The sequence below is a fragment of the Geotrypetes seraphini genome, chromosome 1 (assembly GCF_902459505.1).
Source record: "Geotrypetes seraphini chromosome 1, aGeoSer1.1, whole genome shotgun sequence".
Classification (NCBI taxonomy): domain Eukaryota; kingdom Metazoa; phylum Chordata; class Amphibia; order Gymnophiona; family Dermophiidae; genus Geotrypetes; species Geotrypetes seraphini.
Genome location: NC_047084.1, coordinates 201,537,869 through 201,564,838, shown reverse-complemented (window position 1 = coordinate 201,564,838; position 26,970 = coordinate 201,537,869). Strand labels below are relative to the sequence as shown.

Sequence of the window (26,970 nt, the reverse complement as noted above, 5' to 3'; positions counted from 1 at the left end):
ACTCACGTTACCTTTGTGATGGACTGGTCAGTCGCGATCGACTTTTTGGGCACCCCTGCACTAAACAATAGGGAAGTAGGGGAATGGGTAGAGGGACTTTTCACATAGAGTGGCACCCCCGAGACTAAAGGGGACTGAACCCCTGCCTCAATCCAGCAGAAGAAAGATGGGAATGCCAAGACGTTTCTTTTTTTATATATTTTATTGTCTAAATCCTATCCAAACACCTACAACTATTTTGAACCTCAGGCTGGAAGGGACTGCAAGTCACCCCCCCCCCTCCCCGAAAGACCTAAGAAGCAGTCCAGGGAAGGCATAGATTCACCACCTCTACCTTCTATAAAGTGAGAATTTATTTAAAATCTTTATATACTGCCTGGAGTCGCAGCAGTTTCCATATAAACATACATAAAACTCACATCTTGGAATGTTGGGGGCTATCGATCAGATATTGCTTGTTTACAGGAGACTCGTCTGACTGATGCGGAACATCTTAAGTTACACCGTTCTTGGGTGGGGGAGGTATATTTTGCTTCGTCTCAGGGCCGCCACGGAGGCATTGCAGTGTTGGTCCGGAAATCTTCGCCTCTTGGGGTACAAGTTCTCGATAAAAGGACTGATGGTAGATCTCTGCTTTTACGATTTACCTTGGGAGCCCTTCTTATCTTCTCCTTGTTGTCTATGGCCCTAATTCGGGAGAATTGGCCTTTGTACAAAGGCTGCTTAAACTTTGTTCTCGTTTTCCTGGAGATTCCCTTCTTCTTATGGGTGATTTCAATTTGGTAATGCGCCCTGATTTGGATAAATCTGGATCCCCAGTTTCCTCTTTAGGTGCCAAGGGTCGTCTTTTCTCTGACTTTTGTGATACTCTTTCAGTAGTGGACTCTTGGCGTCTTCTTCACCCTGAAGTTCGTGACTATACTCAATCTCTCTCGTGCCCACGGCTCCTGGTCTCACCTGGATTATATTTTCTTGTCTTCGTCTCTGTTTCCTTCCGTTCAGTCGGCCGAGATTGGTCCTCTGTCCATCTCTGACCACGCCCCGATTTGGGTGGATATTCTCCTGGATGCTACGTATCTCTGGATGTCGTCCTGGTGGTTTCCTTTCTATCTTGCCAGGGATAAGGAATTTTGGGCCTTTTTACAGACTCAATGGGGATGACTATTCCACCAATAATGCTCCCCATATGGATGATCCTATTTTGTTTTGGGAGGCTGGGAAGATGGTTATCCGGGGACAAATCATCTCTTTTCTGTGTGCTCGTAATAGGCGAATTAACCGAGGGATTGTTTCTCTGGAACGGGCCTTACGTTCGGCGAAGTGGTCCTTTTCCCTCCACCCTTCACGGGAGACTCGTGAATGTTATCTGTCTACTCAGGCGGCCTTGAATTTGCTTCTTCATTCTCGTTCCCAAAAATGTAGAGTCTTTTATCACCGCTTTCTTCGTTATGGGAACAAGCCTGGCTGCCTTATGGCCCGTTTGGTCACAGCTGCGACTAGTAGGAGGCCGATTTTATCTCTCCAGACACGGAGTGGAGGGGTGGAATCCACAACATCAGATATCTCCGGGGTCCTATTTGACTTCTTTCGCCGGTTATACGAAGCTCCGGATGATGCTTCTCCGGAGATGTTGATGGACTATCTTCAATCTTCTGGTCTACCTCGTCTGCCAGCGGAAGTGGTGTCTTCTCTTAATAGTCCGTTTCGAGCGGCTGAATTGGAGTCCGCCATTAAAGCGCTCCACTCTGATCGGACTCCAGGCCTGGATGGTTTTTTGGGTGACTTTTACCGGCTTCTTTCTCCTACTCTTTACGGACATTTGCTGGCATATTTTAACGCAGCTATTGCTCAGAGCTCCTTTCTACGCTTTGCAAACGAGGCCCTTATTTCTTTACTATTGAAGCCTGGTAAGGAGGCTGACCTGCCAGGGTCTTACCACCCCATCTCTTTGATAAATGTGGACCTGAAACTCTTTGCTCGTATGTTGGCTGATCGTCTTGCTCCTCATCTACCCCAGCTTATACATGAGGATCAGGTTGGTTTTGTTCGGGGCCGTCAGTCTGTGAGCAATGTCCGAAAGGTCCTTCTTGCCCTTGCACAGTGTCAATCTCGCCGGATTCGACTCTTTTTTTTGTTAGCCTGGATGCTTCTAAGGCGTTTGATAGCATTAATTGGTTCTTTTTGTTTCGAACCCTGGAACATGTTGGGTTGGGGGGTTTCTATTTGGATGCCGTGCGTTCCCTCTATTCTAATCCGCAGGCTTCTCTGCTAGTCAATGGGACCCGGTCGGACTCTTTCCCTATTCTTCGTGGCACCCGGCAGGGTTGCCCTCTTTCCCCCCTCTTGTTCCTTCTTTCTCTGGAATCCTTATTGTGTACTCTTCGGGGGTTCGCGGAAGTCAGGGGTCTATCAGTTGGTGATCTTGAGCTTAAGACCCTGGCGTATGCAGACGACATGTTTTTGATTCTTACTCGGCCTGAAGACTCTCTTCCGGTGGCATTGGACCTTATTTCTGAATTTGGCTTTTATTCGGGTCTGTCCCTCAATTTAGATAAGTCCTTGGCCCTGCCTTTTCCGCCAGAGTTACGAGCAACGTGGAGGGGTGATTTTCCTCTTCATTGGGCTGACTCCACTTTGCGATACTTGGGGGTTACCATTCCACTGGACTTATCTAGTCTGTATCGATTAAACGTTGCACCGCTGTTCCAGGCCCTTCAGAATAAATTACACATTTGGGAAACTCTCCCCTTCTCGCTTCTGGGTCGAGTGCACCTGTATAATATGCTCCTCATCCCCTGTTGGCTTTACGTTTTTCAGGTCCTTCCTCTTTTTGTTTGACGTCCCGTGATGAGCGACGATTGAAACGCTTGGTTCAGAGATTTCTTTGGGTTGGGAGGAGGCCTCGTTTGTCTTATAAACGGGCGGCGACTCCCTGGTACAGGGGTGGCTTGGGATTATTGAACCTTCGATATTTAACAGTTGGTTGTGGCATGCGCCATATTAATGACCTTTTCAGGGGTACTTCAGCGTTCACCAACACTTCTTTGGAACTTTCCTGTTTTCATTCTACTCATTTTAGTGCCTATCTTCATTCCATTCCTTCTCTTGAACCTGACTCTCTTTCTGTGAAACTACTGCACCGACCCTTGCGGAAGGTTTGGCGTTGGGTCTGTAAATTTCACGCTCTTTCTCCTTTTGTCTCTCCCTTCCTGCCTATCTGCTTTAATAGTTCTTTCTTGCCTAGGATTGATGGGCCGAGTTTTGCTCGGTGGGAAACGAAGGGTATTCAATATGTATTTCATTTGGTCGATGATGATGAAACCCTTAAATCCTTTGCTCAGTTGCGCAAAGACTTTGACCTCTCGCCTACTGACTATTTTGCTTATATGCAAATACACCATTACATTTCTTCTTTACCTTCTGGTTCTTTGCAAGCCTCCTGTCAAGAACTGTTGTCCACAGCTTTTACCATTGGTTCCCAACTTCCGGTCCCCCTTAAGTTCCATCATCGCCATTTGAAGGATGAATCCTCTGTTTGACCATTCTCGGTTGCGAGATGCTTGGTCTCGCGATCTTGCTGTTGAATTGCACTCTGATGTACTCCTGCAGGCTGTCCATCGACTGCCTGCCTTTCGTAAATATACTACCTTTTGGGAACAACATTGTACAACTCACTACTGTTTCCCGAATGTATTATTATTCATCACTGTAACCTATTATATACTTACTCTTTGCTTTGTAATTCTCCTGGAAATGTCCAGACTATCAATTGTAACTTGCTATATACATGATCCTTTGTACTGTAACGTTCCTGGAAATGTCCAGACTACTAATTTGTAATCCGCTTAGAACCGCAAGGCACAAGCGGAATAGAAATCACTAATGTAATGTAATGTAATTTTTCGTTTATACATCTCTCCTAAAAGGGCTTATTTGTTCCACTTTCGTCTTACTGCTGCCTGCCTTCATTGCCAGGCTCCGGAAGCGGGCTTGGGACACACATTTTGGTCTTGCCCTAAGGTTCAACTTTTCTGGACTGCTATCTTTGCTTTTGTGGAGAGCATTTGGCATATCACCATTTGCAGCTCCCCTTTGCTTTTATTTGGGACTGTTCCTCATTACTTTCTTCGCTCGAAGGGAGTTGCAAATTTCCTCAAGTGGACTGTCATGATTGCTCTGAAATGCATTTTGTTGAAATGGCTTGAGGCTGATGCTCAGGACTATTCCCTCTGGCGATGCCGAATGATTTCTCTCCTGATGTGGGAGAGAAGGGATGTGAAAGATCTTTCTTCTCTCCCAGGCTGCATTTTTCAACGTACTTGGGAACCTTTTTGGACTACCTTGAGTCCTCTGGCTCGTAGCCGAGTGTTTAACTGTTGATTCTTGTTTTGTGATTCCTTTTGTTTTGATTGGTGCATTGATTTTCTTTTCTATTCCTTTGCTGCTGTGTATTTGGATGGAGGACCTGGGAGTGGGGGTGGGTTACTTGAGTTGGAATAGGGGCGGGGGTGGGGGTTCTTTGGGGGGGTATTCTATACACTGTTGAGCTGTTTTTTGTTCCTTGTATCGTTGCTTTGTTGCAGTCTTGTTTGCTCAATAAAATATATTTGACTATAAACATACATAAAGCAAAAACAAACAACAATACAGATCACTCTTCAAAATAATAAGGCCTACAAATTCTTCAATAACGTATTTGATAAGGAGTTAACAAAATACCCAGACAATGTTAGGAAAAACAAATCAAAAGTATGCGTCTACAAACAGCTTGGTTTTCAACATCTTCTTAAAACTATAGTGATCTGTACATAGTCTTAGTTGCCTAGTAGACAGACTCCAAAGGGGATGTTGCAGCCTATTAGTAGCTAACTTAAAGTCAAGAATTTTCAGTCTCCACCTGCTGGTAGAAGTGCACAACCCATGTGTCTGGACCGGTCTGAAGGGACGCTAGAGAACTTTTTCTCCCCCCCTGAAATACTACCCCCTGCCCCCCAAGAAACCAAAACGCAAAAGGCGAGATGGGAGGCACTGTTCTATAAAATTTAGCATTGCTGCTGTTCTATAAATGTGGGGGGGGGGGGGAGGCAGAGGGGAGTTTCCATATTGTACAGTATTTTAAATTACTATGGACCAGTCAGGTTCCTGGAGTTGAAAACATAATGAGACAGCACTCTCCAGGGTGTGTTGATTTAACTTGGTTAGTTACCAGACTATTTGTAGTAGTTCAGGGCTGGTGGTGGTGGCGGGGCAAACAGGGCAGTTGGCCAGGGCTCCACAGCTCCAGTCAGGCCTCCGTGGTCTGGGATATCCTTTACTTCTCACTCTAGTCAAAACACCCTCTCACATTTTAAAATGCATTTTTTATTTGAAAGTGCTGTCCGTGGCCTTTTGACACAAATTCCTATTTCTGCTTGAGCAAACTGTAACTAGCTTTTCGGTGGTTGTGGGACATAGCTCATAGTGAGCCCAGAATTCTGTTGGGTTTATAGTACCACGACTGGTTATTGTTTTTGTATTTTTGCTTTTGTATTTCAGTTGAGAATTTCTATTTTTGCCAGCTTAGGTCGAAGTTGCCAATATAGTGGTCTGACCACATGCATTTTTCCCAGGTCCCTGTATAGTATTGTATTTTGGGGTCTAGGGTTTCTTTGTGAGAGAAAGTAATCATGTCTAGTTTGTGTCCTTTTTTCATGGATTATCTCTGTGTCTGGAGTTGGAAAATCGAGTGACATTAGGAAGTTGGCGATTTCAGTTACTTCTGGCTTTTCCTTTTGTTCTAGATGTATGTTTATGTCTCCCAGAAGTAGATTGTATGATCCTTTTAGGGTATTTATGGTTAGGAATTTGAAAAATTCTTCTCTGGCGATTGACCATTTTTTGGGTGGGATATAAAAAAGAGTTGTAGTTAGTGATTCTTCTAGTTGGGCGTTAGTGATTTTGCAAGTTAGTATTTCTAGGTTTTATGAGGTTTTGAAATCTGTTTTGATGTGATCAAAGGATACTTTTAGTATGATCGCTAGACCGCCTCCTTTTCCCCAGCTTCTTGATAGTGGGAGTATTTTGTATCCCTGTGGTAGGATTTCTTTCATGATAATATCTGTGTCAGAGACCATCCATGTTTCTGTCAGAAACAGGAAGTCTGGCTTTGTTTGCAATATCCAGTCATTTATTATGTGTGTGTTGTTTCTTACGGAGCGGGTATAAGATAGTATCCCTTAATGTTTTCGTAGCTGGTTGGGGTTGGAATTTCAGAATGTGTTAGATTTTTTTAGGTTTCTGTTATTGGTCTTGTTCCTGTATGGTTTGTGGGGTTTACGGGTGGTGTTTATCGCTGGGATTTGAAGTGGGCCTTGTTCTGGGTAGTGTTTTTTTGGAGTTGGTGGGAGTTTGTTGATTTGGTTAGTTTGGTTGGTCTGTGCCAAGAGGAATAGGTGTGAATGGGATGAGGGGATGTGTCTTCATTTCCCAAGATACTAAAGATGCTAAAGCAATTCGAGCAGTTTTACCCAGCCAAATAAATTTAGTAAGAATACTATTTAATATCTTATAAAATGATCCCTGAAAATAAAATGGCAACATACCCATTTGGTAACAAACCACAGGCAAGATCATCATTTTAACCGTTTGAACTCTCCCCCACCAAGACATATGTAAAGGGTTCTATTGCTCACACATTTCTGAGACCTTTAGCAATAAGGATCTTTCATTTACTTTCATTGTCTCTTCCAATGTTTTCTGAATCCAAATGCCTAAATAATTTATACCCTCTTCCTTCCAAAGAAAAGGGAATGTGTCAAATAATCCTTTTGGACAGTGAACGTTTAGCGGAAGAACCTCTGATTTACTCCATTTTATTTTTTATCCAGAAAATTTTCCAAATCTATTAATCAAATCTAGTAAATGTGGGATGGTAGATTCAGGATTCCTCAAATGAAGCAAAATATCATCTGCATATGCAGAGACCTTATATTCCTGACCTGCATAAGGAATAACCCTGTATCTCCTCTGCCTGTTGAATAGCCAATAGCAAGGGTTCCAATACAATATCAAAAAGCAAAGGAGATAATGGACATCCTTGTCTAACTCCACTCTCCAGATGAAAGTGTTCTGAAAAAATGGGATTTGTTTTAAAAATTACAGCATAGGGATAGCATTTGATCATTTTGATATGGTAGGATACCAATCCTCCAGAAGGAAGAGAGGTTTTTGCCCTTTGTTGTCATCTTATTGTGTAAACTATGTTGGGTAGTCCTCAATATTTTTTTTATTGGGAACCCCACCCCCCAAATGCTTCCAAGCAAAATATAAAAGTGAGATCATAACAACATAAGATAAGAATTACCTTACTGATGAGCGAACTAGAAAACTTTAACCATTTGAGCAGTTTTCTGCTTGATATTTGACCTGCAGAAAATGAAGACTTTTTTTTTTTTTAATGTGTGGGAAGTACTTTTAGCTGTAACATTTTGGTGAAAACTGCAAAAAATCATATATAAAGTATGTTGGGTTTTGTTTTTTCTCTTTTTTTGCCAGGGAGGTTGTTTCATGCCAGAAACTTGGATTTTGGATTATTTCTTGGGTACGTATCTCCTGCTATCATGTTGAGTGTTCATTACCTCCAGGAATAAGTAATGTTTATGGGCTATCCAGTTAAGCCTTCCTATTTGCCACCCTGGAACTGTTTGCTCTGAATAAATACATGAAGAAGTTTCAAACCCCTCAGTCCTTCCATCTCTGGAGGAGTCCAAGGAAATAATTGCTAGACACAAAAGTGTAGTTTAATCATTCAAGGCCTTGGAAGTTCTTGGTGTCCTACAAATTGGTAGGGTACCAACCAAGAATTTCCCCAAATTACAAGTCACTGGCCATTTTTTTATTGGGGTTATTGCTTAAGGAAATAATTAAACATATATATATAGTTGGTATGTCTTCAGTTGAATTACAATTGCTTCATTAAGGTTCAGTGATTAAATTGCATAACTCCAGCAATGTTCTTTTGGTTAGTTTCAAGTAACATGGTTTCTTGTTAATCTTATTTCATTAGTAATTTTCCCTAGCAACAGTAATGACTTAGCTATCACATGGTTTTGTTATTTTAAAAAAATTTGACCCTCGTCAATAATAGAGGGGGTGACATGTTCTCTTAAGATACAATGACCTGCTCTAGGACTCCTCTATTTCCAATCTTACAGGAAGTAGCAACTGGACATACATCTATTTTAAAACTTTAGCGTTTGCCAGTAATGCTTAATCAAACAATATTATTATTACTGTAACACTGAAGCATTTCTCTTTCAGCTTCATCTCTTTTCACTGGGGGGGGGGCATCTTCAGTTGGGGGGGGGGGCTTTTTTCTTTTTTTTTTAATGAGACAGACTATGTGTATGTAACACACACAGAATCTTTGCCCATTAAAATAAAAGGGCTGAGCTATTGCTAAGACAGGTAAGCAAGTGGTCTTGACCAGTCACTTTTTTCAGATCGTTCAGTGATCACTATTTTTGTGCATAGGGAAGCCATATTAGAGCATCAATTGCTCTGCTAGTTTACATGGCATTTCAATATTAATGAGCTTATTTGCATGGCTGGATAGGAGAAAGAGATCCTGCAGAAAACCACATGGTGAGCTGTTTTCCACATCGGGTTGGCAAATCCAGTCGTCGCTAAATCGGTAAAAACCAGTTTAGCGGCGATCGTTTGAGGATTGTTGATATTAGTGCATCTAGCCATTGGTTTGGGAACCACTGATTTATGGTAAACTTTGTTCAAGGTTTTGAGTTTTCTGTTCCTTGAAGTTTAATAAGATTTTGGTATGTTTAGAGACACATTCAAGCAATAAGGGAGGATAAGTGTTGTTGCAGATGTAATTCCTGGCCACCAGTACAAGAGCAACACTTAATTAAGCAGCTCCACTTCTAGTGCTTAGCCCAGTGAATCATAAACTGTGTTCCATGGCGAGATTCCGGGTGTACCGCCAGGGATTGTCACTTCCAGCGTTGGCACCTTTCCTCCTCTCCGCCCCCACACAAACCTCGTCTTGTTTTCCCTAAGCTTGGGGGCCATATCTGAAGGGCCTTCAGCATGCGCAGATGTCGATGTGATGACTGAAAGGACACATATATCTTATAAGTTTTTTGTCTCTGTCTGTGCTGGAGGTGCTCAAACACAGACAGTGTGTGTGTTTGTTCTCTTGATGTCCTGGGAAAAGGCCATTTAATCTTGTTAATGAAGTTTACTGTTTGAGACAATGGAGGTTCGACCCCCCCCCCCCCCACTTCCATGTACCGGTTGAGAGAGATAAGGGAAGCTTTAACACCTTTAGATTTAAACAATGAAGCACATATCCTGCTCGTCCACACACTCCCCTCTCTTGTCCAACCCCCTTTTCCTGTGTTGGTTACCACTAACCCTTGTACAAAAAAAAAAGGTATAAAGCTGGATGTAAACTAATAAAAGATTAGGCAATCTCTTTAGAACACTGTCTGCGTATCCTTTCTTTCTAAGGGGAATGCCTTCGGATATCTGTACCCAGACGACAGGGTGTGGGCAGGGCGGTTTTGGGACCAAGAAACGGACCCCGTTCGCTTCAGTTGGGGGCTTGTGTCCGGGATGGACTGGACATCACCAATATCTTGTGAGTATTTCTGAATTTTTTCTGTTCTTTAATACTCACTGGTATTGGCGTCCTGTTCCAAACCTTTAAGTAAGGCTTTTGGGAAGCCTATTTATATATGTGGAGTTTTCGGGAAGCTCCCGCTGCAAAAATAAGCAGCTGCCATTCTTTCGGGAAGAATGAAATTATTTATTGCCCACTCTGTCGTCTGTACCACTCTTTGCATGTGCTTTTCTCTTCTATTGCTTAGATAAGATTTTATAGAGTAGAAGATTATATTGTATATTATTAATGTATCTCGCTTATAGGTAAGGTAAGCGAGCATCGCACATTGCTATATTGTTTTTGTAATGGGTCAAAGATGAGACTTGTAAGGCTTATGTTGCCCATGTGTGTGACACTCTCCTTCCAGCTCACATCTCTCTGTCACCAATCCTTTCCCATATACGTTTGCACTGCTTATAAGTTTAAATTTTTGCCGTTTCTTGTGCTGTGTCGCCAGAAAGAAAAAAAATTCAGTTTTAGGTTTCAGGTTTGTTTGGGGATTTGATATACCGCCTTGTCAAGGTTCAGAGCGGTTTTACATAATATATAAAAACAAAGAGTAGAAAGGCATACATTAAAAAAAATCTAATTATAATTATTAAAACAGTCATACACATAGACGAACATTAACTTACCGAAACAAAATGAAAAACATTTGTGTAATGAAAAAGAGAGGGAGAAGGATCAAAACAAAAGGGAGGGAACAAAAAATAAATAATCTAGCACTTTGTAGAAAAGATTAAAATGAATAAGAAAAGCAAGGAGCAAAGTTCCATTACAGTCCGTGATCCAAATGCGTCTTTAAAAAGAAAGTCCTTCAAGCTACTTTTAAAATTATCAAGTGATAAAATTTCTCTTATATAATTTGGTGCTGAGTTCTAGATAGTAGGGGCCGTCACAGAAAAGATATTAGTACGCATGGTGCCAATGTGTCTTAAAGAGGGAATGGATAACAGGTTTTGATAAGAACGACGTAATGTGCGATGGGGGTTTTGGGGGATTAATAACCTGTTGATGAAATCAGGTAGACCGGAAGCTATGGTTTTATGTATCAGTAACATTATTTTATAAGTAATTCAATGATCTATGGGAAGCCAATGGGAGTTAATCAAAAGTAGTGTGGCATGATCAAATTTTCGAGCTTTTAAGTTGAAATAATTTTAATGGCAGTATTTTGAATAATTTGGAGGCGTTATTTTTCTTTCTTAGTGATGCCTTTATATAATGCATTGCTATAGCCTAGACATGAAATGACTAGCGAATGAATAAGAGTATTTAATTATTATCCCCTGAGATTACTAAACACCTTCTGTTGTTTTCGGAGGACCCTAAAGCTACCCTTTTTATACTTTACTGCTCAGGATTGGGTCTGTGTGGAAGACCCAGCCAGCTCAAATTATTTCAGTATCAGAAGCTAGGAGGTGGCGTGCTGAGGGAGCATCCCAATACAAGAAAAAAAACCACACACAGGAAATAGAGAGCATGGCAGAGGTAGTTACAGAAATGCCTCCACTTACATTCCTTTCCATGAGCTCAGAGCACAGACAGAAGGATCGAGATACAATGCAGATAGAATTGGAAAAAGTAAAAAGCGATTTGACAGCCAGGAAAAACAGTGTTAGTGCATAGGGGTGTCCTGACTCTCTGTGTCCAAATACCAAGGTGACTCAGGCCTTCACAGCCCAGCCGGACTCCTTTCACTTACCTGTGGACTCACTTTTGAAGACGCAGGATAAGGGAAGGAAGTCAGACTCAGAATTCAGCTTGAAGTATGTGGCACCTTTGATATTGGACACTTCCGACTGCCCCAATGTTAATACTACCATAGAGGGTCAGGATAAATTAAATTTGATTAATAGAGGGGCCAGAATCAGTTTTAAAGATAGAGCGCCTCCTACTGGAGATTAGAAAAATATGGAAATTTGTGAGATTCAAGTTTCAAGTTTATTTTTAACTTATTGAATTGCTTAATTTAATTTGCTAAGCGATTTACCAATAAAAATAAAAGGTGTATACATAAGCTTATTTATAATAAATTACATGAGTTTGACATATTGACATACAAACTAGGCGTCTTTAAAAAGGAAGCTCTTCAGATTGCCTTTAAAATGGTTTAGGTCATTTTCTTCTCTTAAATGCTGAGGTAAGGTGTTCCATAATTGTGGGGCCATTACAGAGAAGATATCATGACGACGAGTTCCGATAACTTTCAGTGATGGAATTGTTAAGAGTTTTTGATTAATGGATCTTAATGAACGTGATATACTATGGGGAATAAGTAGTTTATTAATGAATTGGGGTTCGTTCGAAGATAGTGTTTTAAAAACTAAAAGTAGGATTTTAAAGGGTAATGCGATGAGCAACAGGAATCCAATGTGATTCGATCAGGATTGCAGACAGAGCTTGATAGGTGTTGAAGAGGTTTAATGAAACCTGGATCCAGCTGGATGACTGAGACAGGAAGGGAGTGGTGAAGGAGGAGAAAAGTGGCAGAAAGACTTAACATGTTCTTTTCATCTGTATTTACAAATGACACAATCAACATACTAGAACCTGAGCAAATCTTCAAGGGAGATCAAGCAGAAAAACTAACATCCATGGAAGTGAGCCTTGAAGACATACTCGAGCAGATAGAAAAATTAAAAACTGACAAATCCCCTGGTCCGGATGGAATCCATCCAAGGGTTCTGAAGGAACTAAAGGAGGAAATAGTGGAACTACTGCAGCAAATTTACAATCTATCCCTGAAAACAGGAGTGATCCCGGAGGAGTGGAAAATAGCCAACGTTACGCCCATCTTTAAAAAGGGATCAAGAGGTGACCCGGGAAACTACAGACTGGTGAGTCTGACCTTGTTTCCGGGGAAAATGGCGGAAGCACTGATTAAAGAATACATCGATTAACATTTTAAAAGAAACAAACTTCTGATAACCAGCCAACATGGTTTCTGCAAGGGGAGATTGTGCCTAACAAACTTATTGCACTTCTTCGAGGGAATTAACAAACGGATGGACAAAGGAGACCCCATAGACATCATATACCTAGATTTCCAAAAAGCCTTTGACAAGGTGCCTCATGAACGTTTACTCCGGAAACTGAAGAACCATGGGGTGGAAGGAGACGTACATAAATGTTTCCTTCCCGCTGGTTGGCGGGAAGGAAACAGAGGGTAGGAGTAAAGGGCCACTACTCAGACTGGAGGAGGGTCAAGAGTGGTGTCCCGCAGGGCTCGGTGCTCGGGCCACTGCTATTCAATATATTCATAAATGATCTAGAAACAGGGACGAAGTGTGAGATAATAAAATTTGCAGATGACACCAAACTATTTAGTGGAGCTCGGACTAATGAGGACTGCGAAGAATTGCAAAGGGACTTAAACAAACTAGGGGAATGGGCGACTAGATGGCAGATGAAGTTCATCGTTGAGAAATGTAAAGTATTACATGTGGGAAGCAGAAACCTGAGGTACAACTACACGATGGGAGAGATCTTATTAAATGAGAGTACCCAAGAAAGGGATTTGGGGGTAATGGTGGACATGACAATGAAGCCGCCGGCACAGTGTGCAGCGGCCACTAAGAGAGCGAATAGAATGCAAGGTATAATCAAGAAGGATATTACTACCAGAACGAAAGAAGTTATCCTGCCATTGTATCGGGCGATGGTGCGTCTGCATCTGGAGTACTGCGTCCAATATTGGTCGCCGTACCTTAAGAAGGATATGGTGTTACTTGAGAGGGTTCAGAGGAGAGCGACACGTCTGATAAAAGGGATGGAAAACCTTTCATACCCTGAGAGATTGGAGAAACTGGGTCTCTTTTCCCTGGAGAAGAGGAGACTTAGGGGGGATATGATAGAGACTTACAAGATCATGAAGGGCATAGAGTAGAGAGGGACAGATTATCCAAACTTTCAAATAATAAAAGAACAAGAGGGCATTCGGAAAAGTTGAAAGGGGACAGATCCAAAACGAATGCTAGGAAGTTCTTCTTTATCCAACGTGTGGTGGACACCTGGAATGCGCTTCCAGATTGCGTAATAGGGCAGAGTACAGTACTGGGGTTCAAGAAAGGATTGGACAATTGGAAAAGGGGATAGAGGGGTATAGATAGAGGATTACTTCACAGGTCCTGGAGGGCCGCCGCATGAGCGGACTGCTGGGCACGATGGACCTCAGGTCTGACCCAGCGGAGGCATTGCTTATGTTCTTATGTTAGGTTAGATTCTCAACATATGGATAATGTCATCCACGGAGCCCCGATGTGGACAGCTTCACAAGCAGACTTGCTTTAAGAACTTTTGGAAAATGTGCGACTGCCGGACTGCGCATGCACTAGTGCTTTCCCGCCTGACATAGGGTGTGCGTCTCTCAGTGTCTCCTCAGTTTTAAGTTTTCCATGGAGCTGAGAAGCCCTTGTTTCAAGGCTTTGCGTGAGTTCTTTTCGTGCCTCTTCATTGCCGTGGCTTGTGTTGTTGTTTTTTTTTGGGTTTATTTTTTCTTGTTTTTTTCCAGAGTCGCTGCATTGTGTGATAAAATCACACACGCATTTTTTTTTTCCAGTTACATAGAAACATAGAAATTGACGGCAGAAAAGGGCCATAGCCCATCGAGTCTGCCCATACCAATGACCCACTCCCTGACTTTTACTCCCCTATAGATCCCACGTGAATATTCCATTTTCTCTTAAAATCTGACACGCTGTTGGCCTCAATCACCTGCTGAGGCAGCTCGTTCCAATGTCACAGCGGGGCCTCAGTCTGTGAGCTTAGATTTAGCCGCGGCCGTCTTTCGTTCCATGGCCCGGACAGTCACAGGGTTTAAGAAGTGTAGCTAGTGTTAACGCGCGATCTCTATCACTGACCCACATGTCGAGTTCAACTTAAAAATCTTCGGGGGTATGGATCTTTCTTCAACTAAAGCCTCGACCCCGATTGCGACCTCAACCTCGACTCTGTCGAAGTCTTCTGTGGGGCCCAAAACTTCAACCTCGACCTCACTGAAGTCTTCCTCGATGGGAAAGTCGGCTAAATCCTCTCCGGAGGGGCCGTAATCCTCAGTGTCTCCATCAGGTAAGCTATCCAAGCCAACCCTTCATGAGTCAGAGGCCATTTCAACAGCCCGGTCGCTTCGAGACCCAAGAAGCGTGTATGAAAATTGAGGCAACACTCTTCCTCGAGGTCGTCTTCCTTGGAGTCCATAGCCACACCAATTGTACCAGCTCCAGTGGTCTCGGTGCCAGCTTTGCAGAATATGTTGGAAACTATTCTGCGTCAGGAGTTTGGTAACATGCCTTGACCCTGCTTCCTGCAGTCCAGCCTGAGCATTCAGCAGTATTACAAGGAGTCGAATCCTTGAGAGTGCCTTGAGTCCAACCTGACCACTCTATTCAAGGAGTCGAGTCCTTGAGAGTGTCTTGAGATCAATCTGCGCACTCTATACAAGGAGCTGAATCCTTACAAGTGTCTCGACCTCGATCTCCAACTTCTAGTCCTATCTCTCAACATAAGGCACTGCCTTCTTTGAGGCACAGGGTGAGGACGACTCGACATTCTTCATCAAGGCTGGATTCGACTCGATCACTGCCTCGTGATTCGAGGCACAGTTCCTCTTCACATCATTTGTTGAGACATTCATTGAGGCCCAGGTCATCTTCTTGAGACAGATCTTGTTTATTGAGACTCTTCGAGACCACCTACTCCTTTGTTGAGGAAATCTATTGTGGAGCCACAGCATTATCACCAGCCGAGTTCTTCTCCTGTGAGGTTTTCTTCATCAGCTGGTTCTTCAAAATGAAAACGTTCTGCTTCTATTCATTCCAGAAGTGGACATTCATCTACATCTTTGCCTATGGATTCAGATCTTCGGTATCAATACTCCAGAGAGGCTTCATTTTTTTTCTCTGCCATGAGGGGTACTTCGAGGGGCTCTCGTTCACCTTCACCTCAACAGGGCCACCCCTTTTCTGATCTGATGTCCTTTACTAAGCTCCGATGCCAAATGAGTAAAGATCTCAACATTGCTTTGGAGTCTGATTCAAAATACTCTAAGGAGTATTTGGAAGAGTTGGGTATGCCTAATCCTCCTAGAGAAATCTGGATACCCCATATTCTATCCCTGTGGTGCCAGTGATGGAAATTATTCTCACTCCTGGGTCAACCCTTGTGGTGTGCCCCAGGGCTCCCCGTTGTCACCCACACTATTTAACATCTATATTTCACCACTTGGATATCTATTGCAGAGTTTAAATTTGAAATTTCATATTTATGCTGATGATATCTCTTCTGTTTTCCCTAGACAAGTTCACTGTGGAAGTCCTAAATCAGATATCCAAATTACTTCAGATAGAACAATGGACTATCAGTTTCAGGCTGAAACTTAATACAGAAAAGACAAAATTTTTTTTAGCCAGTCCTAATGATAAAATAACAGAAACTTCATTATGTCTTAACGGACATGTCTATCCAATAACCAATTCCATTAAAATCTTGGGTATCATGCTTGACCGTCAATTGACTTTGATCAATCACACACACCTGGTAGTACAAAAATATTTCTATATATTATGGAAATTATGGACTATTAAAAACTACTTTGATCCAGTGTCTTTTAGACTACTGGTACAATCATTGATCCTACCCATTCTGGATTATTGTAACATCATTTATCTGGGAACTACCCAGAAGACCTTAAGAAGATTGAGAATAATTCAGAACATGGTGGTTCGATTGATATTTGGCCTAAAGAAAAATGATCACGTTAGTCCATATTTTTGTTTACTACATTGGCTGGCATTGGAGGCAAGAATATTATTTAAATTCTCCTGTATTTGTTTTAAGCTGATCTTAGGAGAATCTCCAATTTATTTGTCTTCTCACTTTGAATTTTACAGATCACAAGAAGCTCCAACCTATTTACTTATCCTAAACCAAATGGAGTCAGATATAAGATCTTTTTTGAAAGGACCTTAGCATTTCAGGCAGGCAATGTTGGCTCGGTGAATGCATCCATCAAGCCATGTCTTATTGCTCTTTTCGTAAACTAGTAAAATCTGCTCTGTTTGATAAATTTATCACTTAACTAGATTATTTTAAGATTGTAATTTGTTTAATCTTTTACTCTGTTTTTACCTTATATGTATACGTTTCGCTGACTGTTAAGTTTCTTTGATGTAAACCGCCTAGAACTCTTGGGTAATGGCGGTATAAAATAATAAATTTATTATTATTATTAACAAAGCTAGAATCCCGTTATAAGATGGTTCATTGTAAAAGTTTTGAGAAGTCTCAACTGTCCTATCAATCTCTTCTCGTGGAATCTTCTTTGAAATGAACCAATTCTGCCAAAGTTTATGCCACAGTCTCTCCTGACTGAGAAGGAAGGACCAAGTTCAAATTTGGCCAATGACTATATCAAAATTCTATGATGACAAATCGAATTTTAAATTATAATTTTGTCTTCACATCTTATCTGAAGCATTAGGTCAACACCATGCCTACTTTCTTCAAGTATCTACCTCAACATCAACTTCCAGAGTTTCAACACATGCATCTGGGTCAACTTCGCATGCATATGGTTCAGGCTGCATATGATGCTTTTAAAATGTCCTCGACTCACGCATTCTCGGTGGCCATGCGTCATCTAGCCTGGTTACACACTGTGGACATGGATCCAAATCTACAAGATCGTTTGGCTAACATCCCATATCAGGGAAATGAACTCTTTGATTCCATTGCGGCTGCCACAAAGCACTTGTCTGAGCATGAGAAATCCTTTGCCTCTATAGTTAGGCCGAAGTCTTCCACTGCTAAAAATTATAGACCTCCTCAGAAGTCGGCACCTTATTCTAGGCCGCCTCCTAAGAAACAGCAGCGGCAACATAACCTCAGACTCCTGCTGCCTCCAAGGCTACTCGGCCATTTTGACCTTCTAACACAGAGCATAACATCAATATTTCTGCCTCTGTCCTCCCTCTTCCCATCTGAGGCCGTCTCCATCATTTTTATCAAAAACGATGGGAACTAATTACATCTGACCTCTGGGTCCTCACAATAATCAGGAAGGGTTACTCTCCAATTCCTTCAGATTCTACCAGATCTCCCTCCAAGAGGGTCTCCTTCCAAATTGTTACAGCTCAAGCTCTGCTTCATCTCCATGCCATTGAGGAAGTTCCTCTGAACAGCAGAGCACGAAATTTTACTCCCATTACTTCCTTGTCCTGAAGAAGACGGGGGATCTGTGACCTATTTTGGTCTTCGGAGCTCTCAACAAATTTCTCGTAAAAGAAAAGTTTGGATGCTGTCTCTGGCGTCCTTGAATCCCCTTCTGGATTACGATTGGTTATGCTCTCTGGATCTCAGAGGCTTACACTCACATTCCCATTCATCCAGCCTTCTGCAAGTTTCTCAGATTTCAGGTGGGAAATCATCATTTTCAATACAGAGTGCTATCTTTTGGCCTGGCATCTCCCAAAGTTTTCACCAAGTGCCTAGTGGTAGTAGCAGCAGCTCTGCACAGCCATGGTCTTCAGGTTTTCCCGTACCTGGTCGACTGGCTCATCAAAGATTCTCAATAATTCATAACATACAGTCCAATATTAGACAAAACAATTTCATATAGGTGCCAGTGGGATATCAGACCACCCTCTGAGCAGCATAGGTCATTAGGGTTTAATTCCTCATTTTTCCCGAGGGCACAACATTTCAGGTGTTTATTGTAGCGACCCAATGGACTATTTAGTTCCTCCAAAGTTTGGGGTTCAAAGTAAACTTTCCAAAATCCCAGCTACAACCCTCTCAAACTCTACAGTTCATTGGAGCTGTACTGGACACTGCAACTCGGAGCATTCCTTCCTCAACAACGTCAGGATACTCTCATAAACTTTGTCACAAAGTGTTGCCCCTCAATTCACTCTCAGTGAAACATATGATGGTACTTTTGTGTCACATGGCCGCTACAGTTCCCGTGACTCCTTTTGCCAGACCTCACCTCAGAATTCCTCAGTGGACCCTTCTCAATGGACACAGGCTTTCAATCCTCTCTCTCAGGACATTACACAAACTCCATCGTTCAAACAGTCTCTCCGCTGGTGGATGCTTTCTTCCAGTCTCTTCAGAGGTTTACTGTTTCAAAACGCCCCCTCATCAGAAGGTCCTCACAACAGATTCCTTGACCTACGCTTGGGGGGCTCATCTCGATAGTCTCCGTACTCAAGGTCATTGGTCCATCACAGATCATCAATGTCACATAAATCTGTTGGAACTCATAGCGATTTTCATTGCTCTCAAAGCTTTTCAGCATCTTCATGATCAAGTAGTCCTCATTCGTACAGACAATCAAGTAGCCATGTCAACAAGCAGGGAGAAACAGGATCCCTTCCCCTGTGCGAGGAAGCTCAGAAAGTTTGGAATTGGGTGATTTTTCACATCTTTCTGAAAGCCGTCTACATTCAAGGAGAGAGAAATTTTCTGGCCAACAAATTGAGCGTCTTCTACAGCCTCATGAATGGACACTCTAATTCGTCGTCTCTCCATCACATTTTTTCTCAGTGGGGGGCTCCTCGGACTTGTTTGCGTCTTCCCACAACAACAAACTGCCTCAGTTTTGCTCCAGGATATACTCTCCTCATCACCTGGAGGCATTTCCTCCATTTCCCCTAATTCTCAAGACACTTATCAATCATGAACATGATAGCGATTCGGTGGCCCAGACAACCTTGGTTCTCCCTTCTACTTCAACTCAGCAGCAGGGAGCCATTACTTCTACCAGTTTTTCCATCTCTGCTTACACAGTCAGGGGTGTCTACTTCATCCCAACCTGCAGTCTCTACACCTGACAGCTTGGTACCTTTCAACATAACTGCCAATTTCCAGTTCTCTCAATCTGTAGCAGACATTTTAGAAGCTTCCAGAAAGCCTTCCACCAGGCAGTGTTACAACCAGAAATAGATTCGGTTTTCTGCTTGATGCGCTCTTCATCTCAAGGAGCCTCCTTGTGTTCAGTTCTGGATTACCTGTTTCACTTATCTCAATCAGGCCTCAAATCAACATCCATTAGAGTCCATCTCAGTGCAATTGCTGCTTTCCATCAGCCATTAGAAGGGAAACCCCTCTCTGCTCATCCTATGGTTTCCAGATTTATGAAAGGACTTTTCAATGTCAAACCACCTCTCAGACCACCTTCAGTGGTTTGGGACCTCAACGTGGTTCTTGCCACATTGATGAAGTCTTCATTTGAACCAATGTCTATGGCTCATTTCAAATATCTCACCTGGAAAGTGGTTTTCCTCAATGCTTTCACATCTGATTGCAGAGCCAGCGAACTGCAAGCTTTAGTAGTGGACCCTCCTTTCACAGCATTCCATCATGACAAAGTGGTCCTCTGTACTCATAAAGTTGTTTCAGAATTTCATTTCAATCAATACATTATACTTCCCAATCAATATACTTTCTATTACATCGATCCCACTGGACGCCACACAAACTCGCTAAATTTTCCAAAGAAGTCTCCAATCTAAGCTGGTCCTGTGGAAAATTCAAAGGTACACTGCCGCACATGTTATACCAATGCTCACATATTGAATTGTATTGGGATAAAGTCTGGAGCACCACATCCAGCATTCTAAATATTAATGAACCCATACATCTTAAAATTATTATTCTTGGACAACATGGTCTCGCATATGCTATGCCTGAACCCAATGCTCGTTTACTTAACATCTTATTATTCTTGGCTATTAAAAACATCTTGCAATGTTGGAAGGACTTATCTAAGGTAGAATACGTTGTATGGTGGAACACTGTATGCATAACCAACAAATTTGAAAGTGTAATAGCTGAAAAACATTCTATTAGTTCTTTTCTCAAAGTATGGAGACGTGTTCAACTTTATTGTGACTTGGACCGTTGACATAAAATTATCTCAGTTATACCAATGTAATATTTATAAAATATATTTAGAGTCGCTTCTTGTCAGTTAATTAAGTTGCTTGGGATGCTCAGTGTGATGCTCATTAGGAACTTTCTTCTATTCTTTTCACGTATACTCTCAGCTGAAATTATATGTACTGGCCCTGCTGGATTTGGTTGACATGAGACACTGGTTGTATTGACTTATAAATAATACTATCTTCCCGCTTATTAACTGTGATACATACAACTAGTCTGTTTAATGTTTAAGTTATCTTTTGCATATTTATAATAATTATTTGTATACTTTGTATATTTATTTTGAAAAATAAAAATTTATTGAGGAAATCTGCAAGGCAGCCACTTGGCCCTCGGTTCATGCATTCACCTCTCATTATTGTCTGGATTATTTTTCCAGACGGGATGGCCACTTTGGCCAGGCAGTTTTTCAAAATTTATTCTCCTGAATTGCCATCACTCCCACCATCCCTTTCTGGTTAGCTTGGATGTCACCCAGTTAGGTGTTATCCAGGGACAGCAGGCAGATATTCTCACAACCCACCGACCTCCCCTGGTTGGCTTGTTAGCTAGCTTTCTGAACTGAGGAGACGCACACCCTACATCGGGCGGGAAGGCACTCGCGCATGCACGGTGTGGCAGTCACGAACTTTCCAAAAGTTCTTCAAGCAAGTCTGCTTGTGAAGCTGTCAGCATTGGGGCTCCGTGGATGACATTACCCATATGTTGAGAATATCTGCCTGTTGTCCATGGATAACACCTGTTATGGTAAGTAACTGAGCTGAATTACATATCATCAATCTTCAGTAATTATAGAGCAAAGATCATAATTCAAGTTTCTCGTTAAGTATCTCTCTCTCTCTCTCTCTCTCTACAACATAACTTTAAAGGAAAGCCTCTGCATACAGTTGAGTTTTTAACATTTTCTTAAACTGTAACATCTAGCCCAGTATCCCGTCTTCACAGAGGCCAATCTAGGTCACAAGTATATGGCAAAAACCCAAATAGTAGCAGTATTCCATGCCACCGATCCAGGGCAAGCAATGGCTTCTCCCATGTCTGTTTCAACAGCAGTGTATGGATTTTTCCTCTAGGAACTTATCCAAACCTTTTTTAAAACCAGCTACAATTAACCGCTCTTACCATATCCTCTGGCAAGCTCTATCATCCTTTCCTTTCCCTCAGAGATCCTCTATGTTAAACCCATGCTTTCTTGAATTCAGATACAGTGCTTTCTAGTCTCCTGCTACGCACAGTGTGTGAGGATTGTGCTACAGAGCAAGAAATCTAAGGCTAGATTTTGTATAAGAGTGACAAAATTGGCTCCAATTATGAGAATGCTTCTTTTTTTATATGCAGTTGGGATATAAAGCATAGCACCTGGATGGTAAGCCAAAGTCTTAAACCTTTGACGGTGAATATCGATTTCCAGAGGAACAACAGAACCATTTTTAAGAGTGTAACCTTTGCTGGATATGTGGGCATGTTGACTGGCGTAAAACCGGTAAGTGGCTTTGGATGCACCACTCTTCCCCCCCCCCTTTAGATCTAAACTTTAAGTTCATTTTTTATAATGTGATGTATCGGAAAACAGGTGAGAGTAAAGGATCATAGATTTGATACAACCAAAGTGGTTTACATATATGTTGCCATCTCTAGGAAAAGGTGACTAAAGAATTGGATCCAAAATGTTAAGAGTGGCTTTTTTTTTTTTCCTTTCTTTTTATGTCTTCAGTGTCATGGTTCCATAAGAAGTCTGAAAAAGTTACCTATTTAAACTTCTGTAACTATTTTTTGTTCCATGAAAGTATAGGATTTGGACTGTATTACAAATTGTTTGCTCTAAAATAATTCATCAAAACCTCATTTTTTGGTTCTTGTAACTTTAATCACCTTTTCCCAAAGATGATCACATAGAAACATGATGGCAGATAATGGCCCATCTAGTCTACCCGTCTGCAGTAACCATTAACTCTTCCTTTCTCTAAGAGATCCCAAGTGCCTTTCCCACGCCTTCTTGAATTCAGTCTCTGTCTCCACCACTTCTTCTGGAGACTATTCCACATATATCACCCTTTCTGTAAAAAAGTATTTCTTTAGATTACTCCTGAACCTATCACCTCTCAACTTCATCCTATGCCCTCTCATTTCACAGCTTCCTTTCACATGAAAGAAACTGGACTCGTGTGCATTTACACCACATAGATATTTAAACATCTCTATCATATCTCCCCTCTCTTGCCTTTCTTCTAAAGTATACATATTGAGATCTTTGTTCCCAGACGCCGTATGATGAAGAATACACACCATTTTAGTAGCCTTCCTTTGGACAGACCATCCTTTTTATATCTTTTTGAAGGTGCAGTCTCCAGAATTGTACACAATATTCTAAATGAGGTCTCACCAGAGTCTTATACAGGGGCTTCAATACCTCCCTTTTTCCTTCTGGCTATACCTCTTCCTATGCACCCTAGCATCCTTCTAGCTTTCACAGTCACCTTTTTGTTATATATATATTTTTAATTCTTTATTGATTTTATAATTTTTGACATTTGACAAGAAAAAATACAATGCAAGGAAAAATAAAGCAAAGTCCAAAACATATATCACAGGTAAGTATTATATTACATTATATTATATTAGTCCACAATCTAAGGAGATGGAGCTGAAATTTACCATCAAAGAAATAACAGAAAAACTTAAATGTGGCTTGAGTGCCATCAAACGTTTCTTCTCTGAGCGAAATAAGAGACTGAAATCAAAGGTTAATTACTTATCATTCTTGGACAAAATAAATTTAGATCGGCTCATAGAAAACATATTTTTATATACCAAAATACATTTACATGGGTATCTCAGGACAAAGATCGCCCCTAACTTCACAGCCTGAGGTCATAAAATAAGAAACTGCTTTCTTCTCTTCTGGATAGGATGAGATACGTCTGGATACATTCTTATTTTATTTGATAGAAAGGGAACATATTTATAGTTAAAAAATAAGCATCCATTCCCTTCGAAATCTTCTTAAACCCTGTTTTTCACACTCAAGTAACTTTTAAACTTTTAACCCTGGTTACAATAGGGTGTAGGGCAGATCTATGTGTGAACCCAAATGAGTGCCAATTAACACTAATTAACAGCTATTAGTGTGTGTATGAATCTGGGATGTGCACCCAGATTTTGGCGATCTACATAAAATCCTGGGGTTTATGCATGTTCTTTGTACCATTTTATAAGCACATAAAAACTTTCTTTGGGTACAAAATCCCCATGATCATTTACACCTGCTCTTTCTGTGGATACGTTTTCATGAAAAACTAACATGAGTAGTTTTGGAAAATGCATTCTGCATGCTGGTTGCTGCCCCCTAACTGCAGCTAAAAGTACAGAGAGAGAGAGTGGTGTGTGTGTGTGTGTGTAGTCACTGTTTAACTGTGTAAATAGCTTTGGAAACTGCTGTCCTATTGGTTTGTCTTTAAGCTAAAATAACATAAAAACACAATAACTAAACTTTTAATAGTATGAGTAGACATTTTAAAACATTTTATGGGGTTGGGGATGGAATCCAGTTTTATTGATAAACTTATCAGTATGTCTTTTTTTTTTTTTGTCATTGTGCAACAGGGGATTTTCACTGTGACGATGAATGAGCGTTTCAACCTTGATGGTGGATTTGTTGGTGAGCAATTTTCTAAGTGTTGCATCCTAAGTATAAAGGAGATGCATAAACTTGCAGAATAGTGACGGAGATGAGCTGTATCTCAAACTTACTCCCAAAATGTCTTTGATGTTGTCATTGTTCAAAGCTAAGTTCCACTCACAGGTTTGGCTGTTGCAATGAGACGAGTGGTTCTGAGGACATAAAACATGACATGTCCCATGTGCCTCTTGCTCTGCAAGTCTCATACAGATTATTTCTAGGGTGGGGATCTAATTTAAGTAAAGTGGTCCCTGTCTGTCTTAGTGTTGAGACAACTCGCCCATAGGCTACTTCTTACACAGACTCTGAGTCTTTCTGCATTCAGATGGCCTTACTATTTGAGTTATAATGTGTCTTTGACTATAATCTTCAAGAAGTAGGAGTGTAATGTAGGTTTTTAAAATGCAGTATATGCCTGGTAGAGTTTATACAAATAATGAACACTAATAACTGTAATGCAATATCGCAATATAAAAAATGTTCACTAAGTCAAAACTACACAGGAGGAAAATAACTTCAAAAATCAAACAGCGTGAAAAAATTCAAGAAAATAAACAAAAAACACGCTAGTGTAATTGCTGTAACTTCTTAAAAGTCCTCTGCAGATATCAGAAGTTCACTGAAAGCTGAATTGCAAGCTAGAACAGAGACTGACACCCATTCTGGAAGACTTAAGAGTCTTTCGCTATTACCATTTGGCTTCCTGAAGAAATTTTGAAACGTGGCACCTCGAGGCCAAAGAACTATACACAAAAGATGTGCTTTTTCAATAATACAATCTTTCAAGACAAGCATATATAAAAGTGTGTTAAGGTGGAAGTTTTGCAATGATTGGGTGGTGAGGTTTTTTGAGGACTTTCTGTCCCCTTTTTCCTCCATGTCTCTGAGCACAATCTATCCACTGATAAGTATAAGGAATATGGAGTTTCAAGAGGACTTTTAAGAAGTTACATCAATTACACTAATTTTGTTTATTTTCTTTAATATAAAAAATGTGGGCAGAGAAATAATGTTCTGGCTCATCCAATCTGCTCATTTGTATTTATGTTTTGTCATAGGTTGCTCTTTTTTATCCCTCTTATATTATCTATAGGGGTAATTTAGGGTTAATTCTATGGTACTACACTTATATATAGGCACCCAGAGAGTGCCTGATTCCTCCTACTTAAATACTAGTGTAACAGATATGTATAGTGCATACATACAAGCTTAGGTGCGAGTCCTTTTACCAGCCATAGAGCTGGTGTAAGTGTGTGTACCTATGTTCCAGAGATTTGTGTAACCTGTATTCTCTAAGTTGCATGTAAAACTTTATGCTTTGTACAGACTCTGCCCATGCATATTCAACCTTCAAACTGCATGCTATTGCAGATATGCACTACTACTATTAATTATCTCTATAGAGCTACCAGACGCAAGCAGCGCTGCAGAGTCCCCAAAAATAAGAAAACAGTCCCTGCTCGGTTATAGAATAGTGCTTAGTCACATCAGGCACGCATGCACTTACATACTAATTATACACATTTAGAATACTGGCATATGTGTTTAGAGCTTACTTCACAGAATTACCCCCTATGTGTATACTGCATGTATGAGTGAACTCTGCCCTGTGGCACCTTAAGCCTTCAGCAGGTTATGAATCCTTCTTTTTTAAAAAAAAATTTTTTATCTCCTTATTCTGCCTGCTTGCCTTCTGGAGACCTCTTTTTATTTGTCTTTCAGTCTTTAAACACCTCCTTTCTACTTTTAATCCTCCACACATTGGTGCATTTGTTTTCTTTCTCTCCCAGTTAGGACAGGGGCCTTACTCCTCCCAATCTCTCTAAACAAGGGTGGAATTTATTATTGGGCACAAAAGCTTCCCTGCTCTCCACCCTTCTAGAACATCTCTATATCCCATAGATGGCCCAGTGCTGTCTTTGGTTCCCTCACTTCTTTTTTGAAAAGGGAAATGACCCTCTCTCATCCTGACAGTTCCTGAACCTGACAAGCCTTAAAGGGGAAATACCATTTCTGTCTATTTTTACTTTAACTGGTAAACAGGGAGCTAGAGCTCTCCCTATGGCACCTCTGTGAAAGGGCAGTACCTGTGTTGCTGCACATTTACAGAATTGTACTTCAGCAAATTATTGGCGTTTATGTGTATAGTCAGCAAGAAATGCTAGCAAACGCGTTATAGAATTACTACTTTATATGTTGGATGAGGCCTACCCAAAGTCCTATCTGTTCAGAGACATTTTTATCTATTTCCCCCTTCAAGTCTGACCTACTGCACTCTTATTACCTTAAGGCCATTCATATTCAGACAATTCAGCTGGTGGTGGTGGTGTCCAGTTTGAACGCTCTCTGAGGCATTACAATTTTATATTAAATGCATAATATTTTATAACTTAGTTATTGATTGTTTGCTTTTTTATAGGCATCATTGAGTGGATTTTTGGTATCAGGAATAGTGTATGGATTGGTTTCCTCATTAGATCTGTGCTGGAGAATGCTACCAGGTAAGCAGGAAGGGGCTATAGCTGCTGCAAATGTGCTGGTTTTAAGATGAATGATTCTGTGAAGATCTATGAAATCTTGGTTTTAAGATGTAACTATTCATTTGTATTTTGAGATTGTATAAGTCGTGTTTGTTTTACTTTATGTATGCTACTTTTGTAATGCTGCTTTTAGGAATAGGCGGTTGTCA

The 26,970-nt window shown here is 41.1% G+C and overlaps 1 protein-coding gene across 1 annotated transcript in view; it reads left to right on the top strand.

The window, feature by feature from the left end:
- The window catches only part of ASAH1 (N-acylsphingosine amidohydrolase 1), a 121,524-nt gene that overhangs the window by 59,744 nt on the left and 34,810 nt on the right, over positions 1-26,970 (top strand). Inside the window, exons 7-10 of the mRNA XM_033943982.1 lie at positions 7,534-7,579; positions 21,941-22,085; positions 24,206-24,260; positions 26,701-26,782. Of these exons, the coding sequence (XP_033799873.1) occupies positions 7,534-7,579; positions 21,941-22,085; positions 24,206-24,260; positions 26,701-26,782 (328 nt within the window). The remainder of the gene's footprint in view (positions 1-7,533; positions 7,580-21,940; positions 22,086-24,205; positions 24,261-26,700; positions 26,783-26,970) is intronic.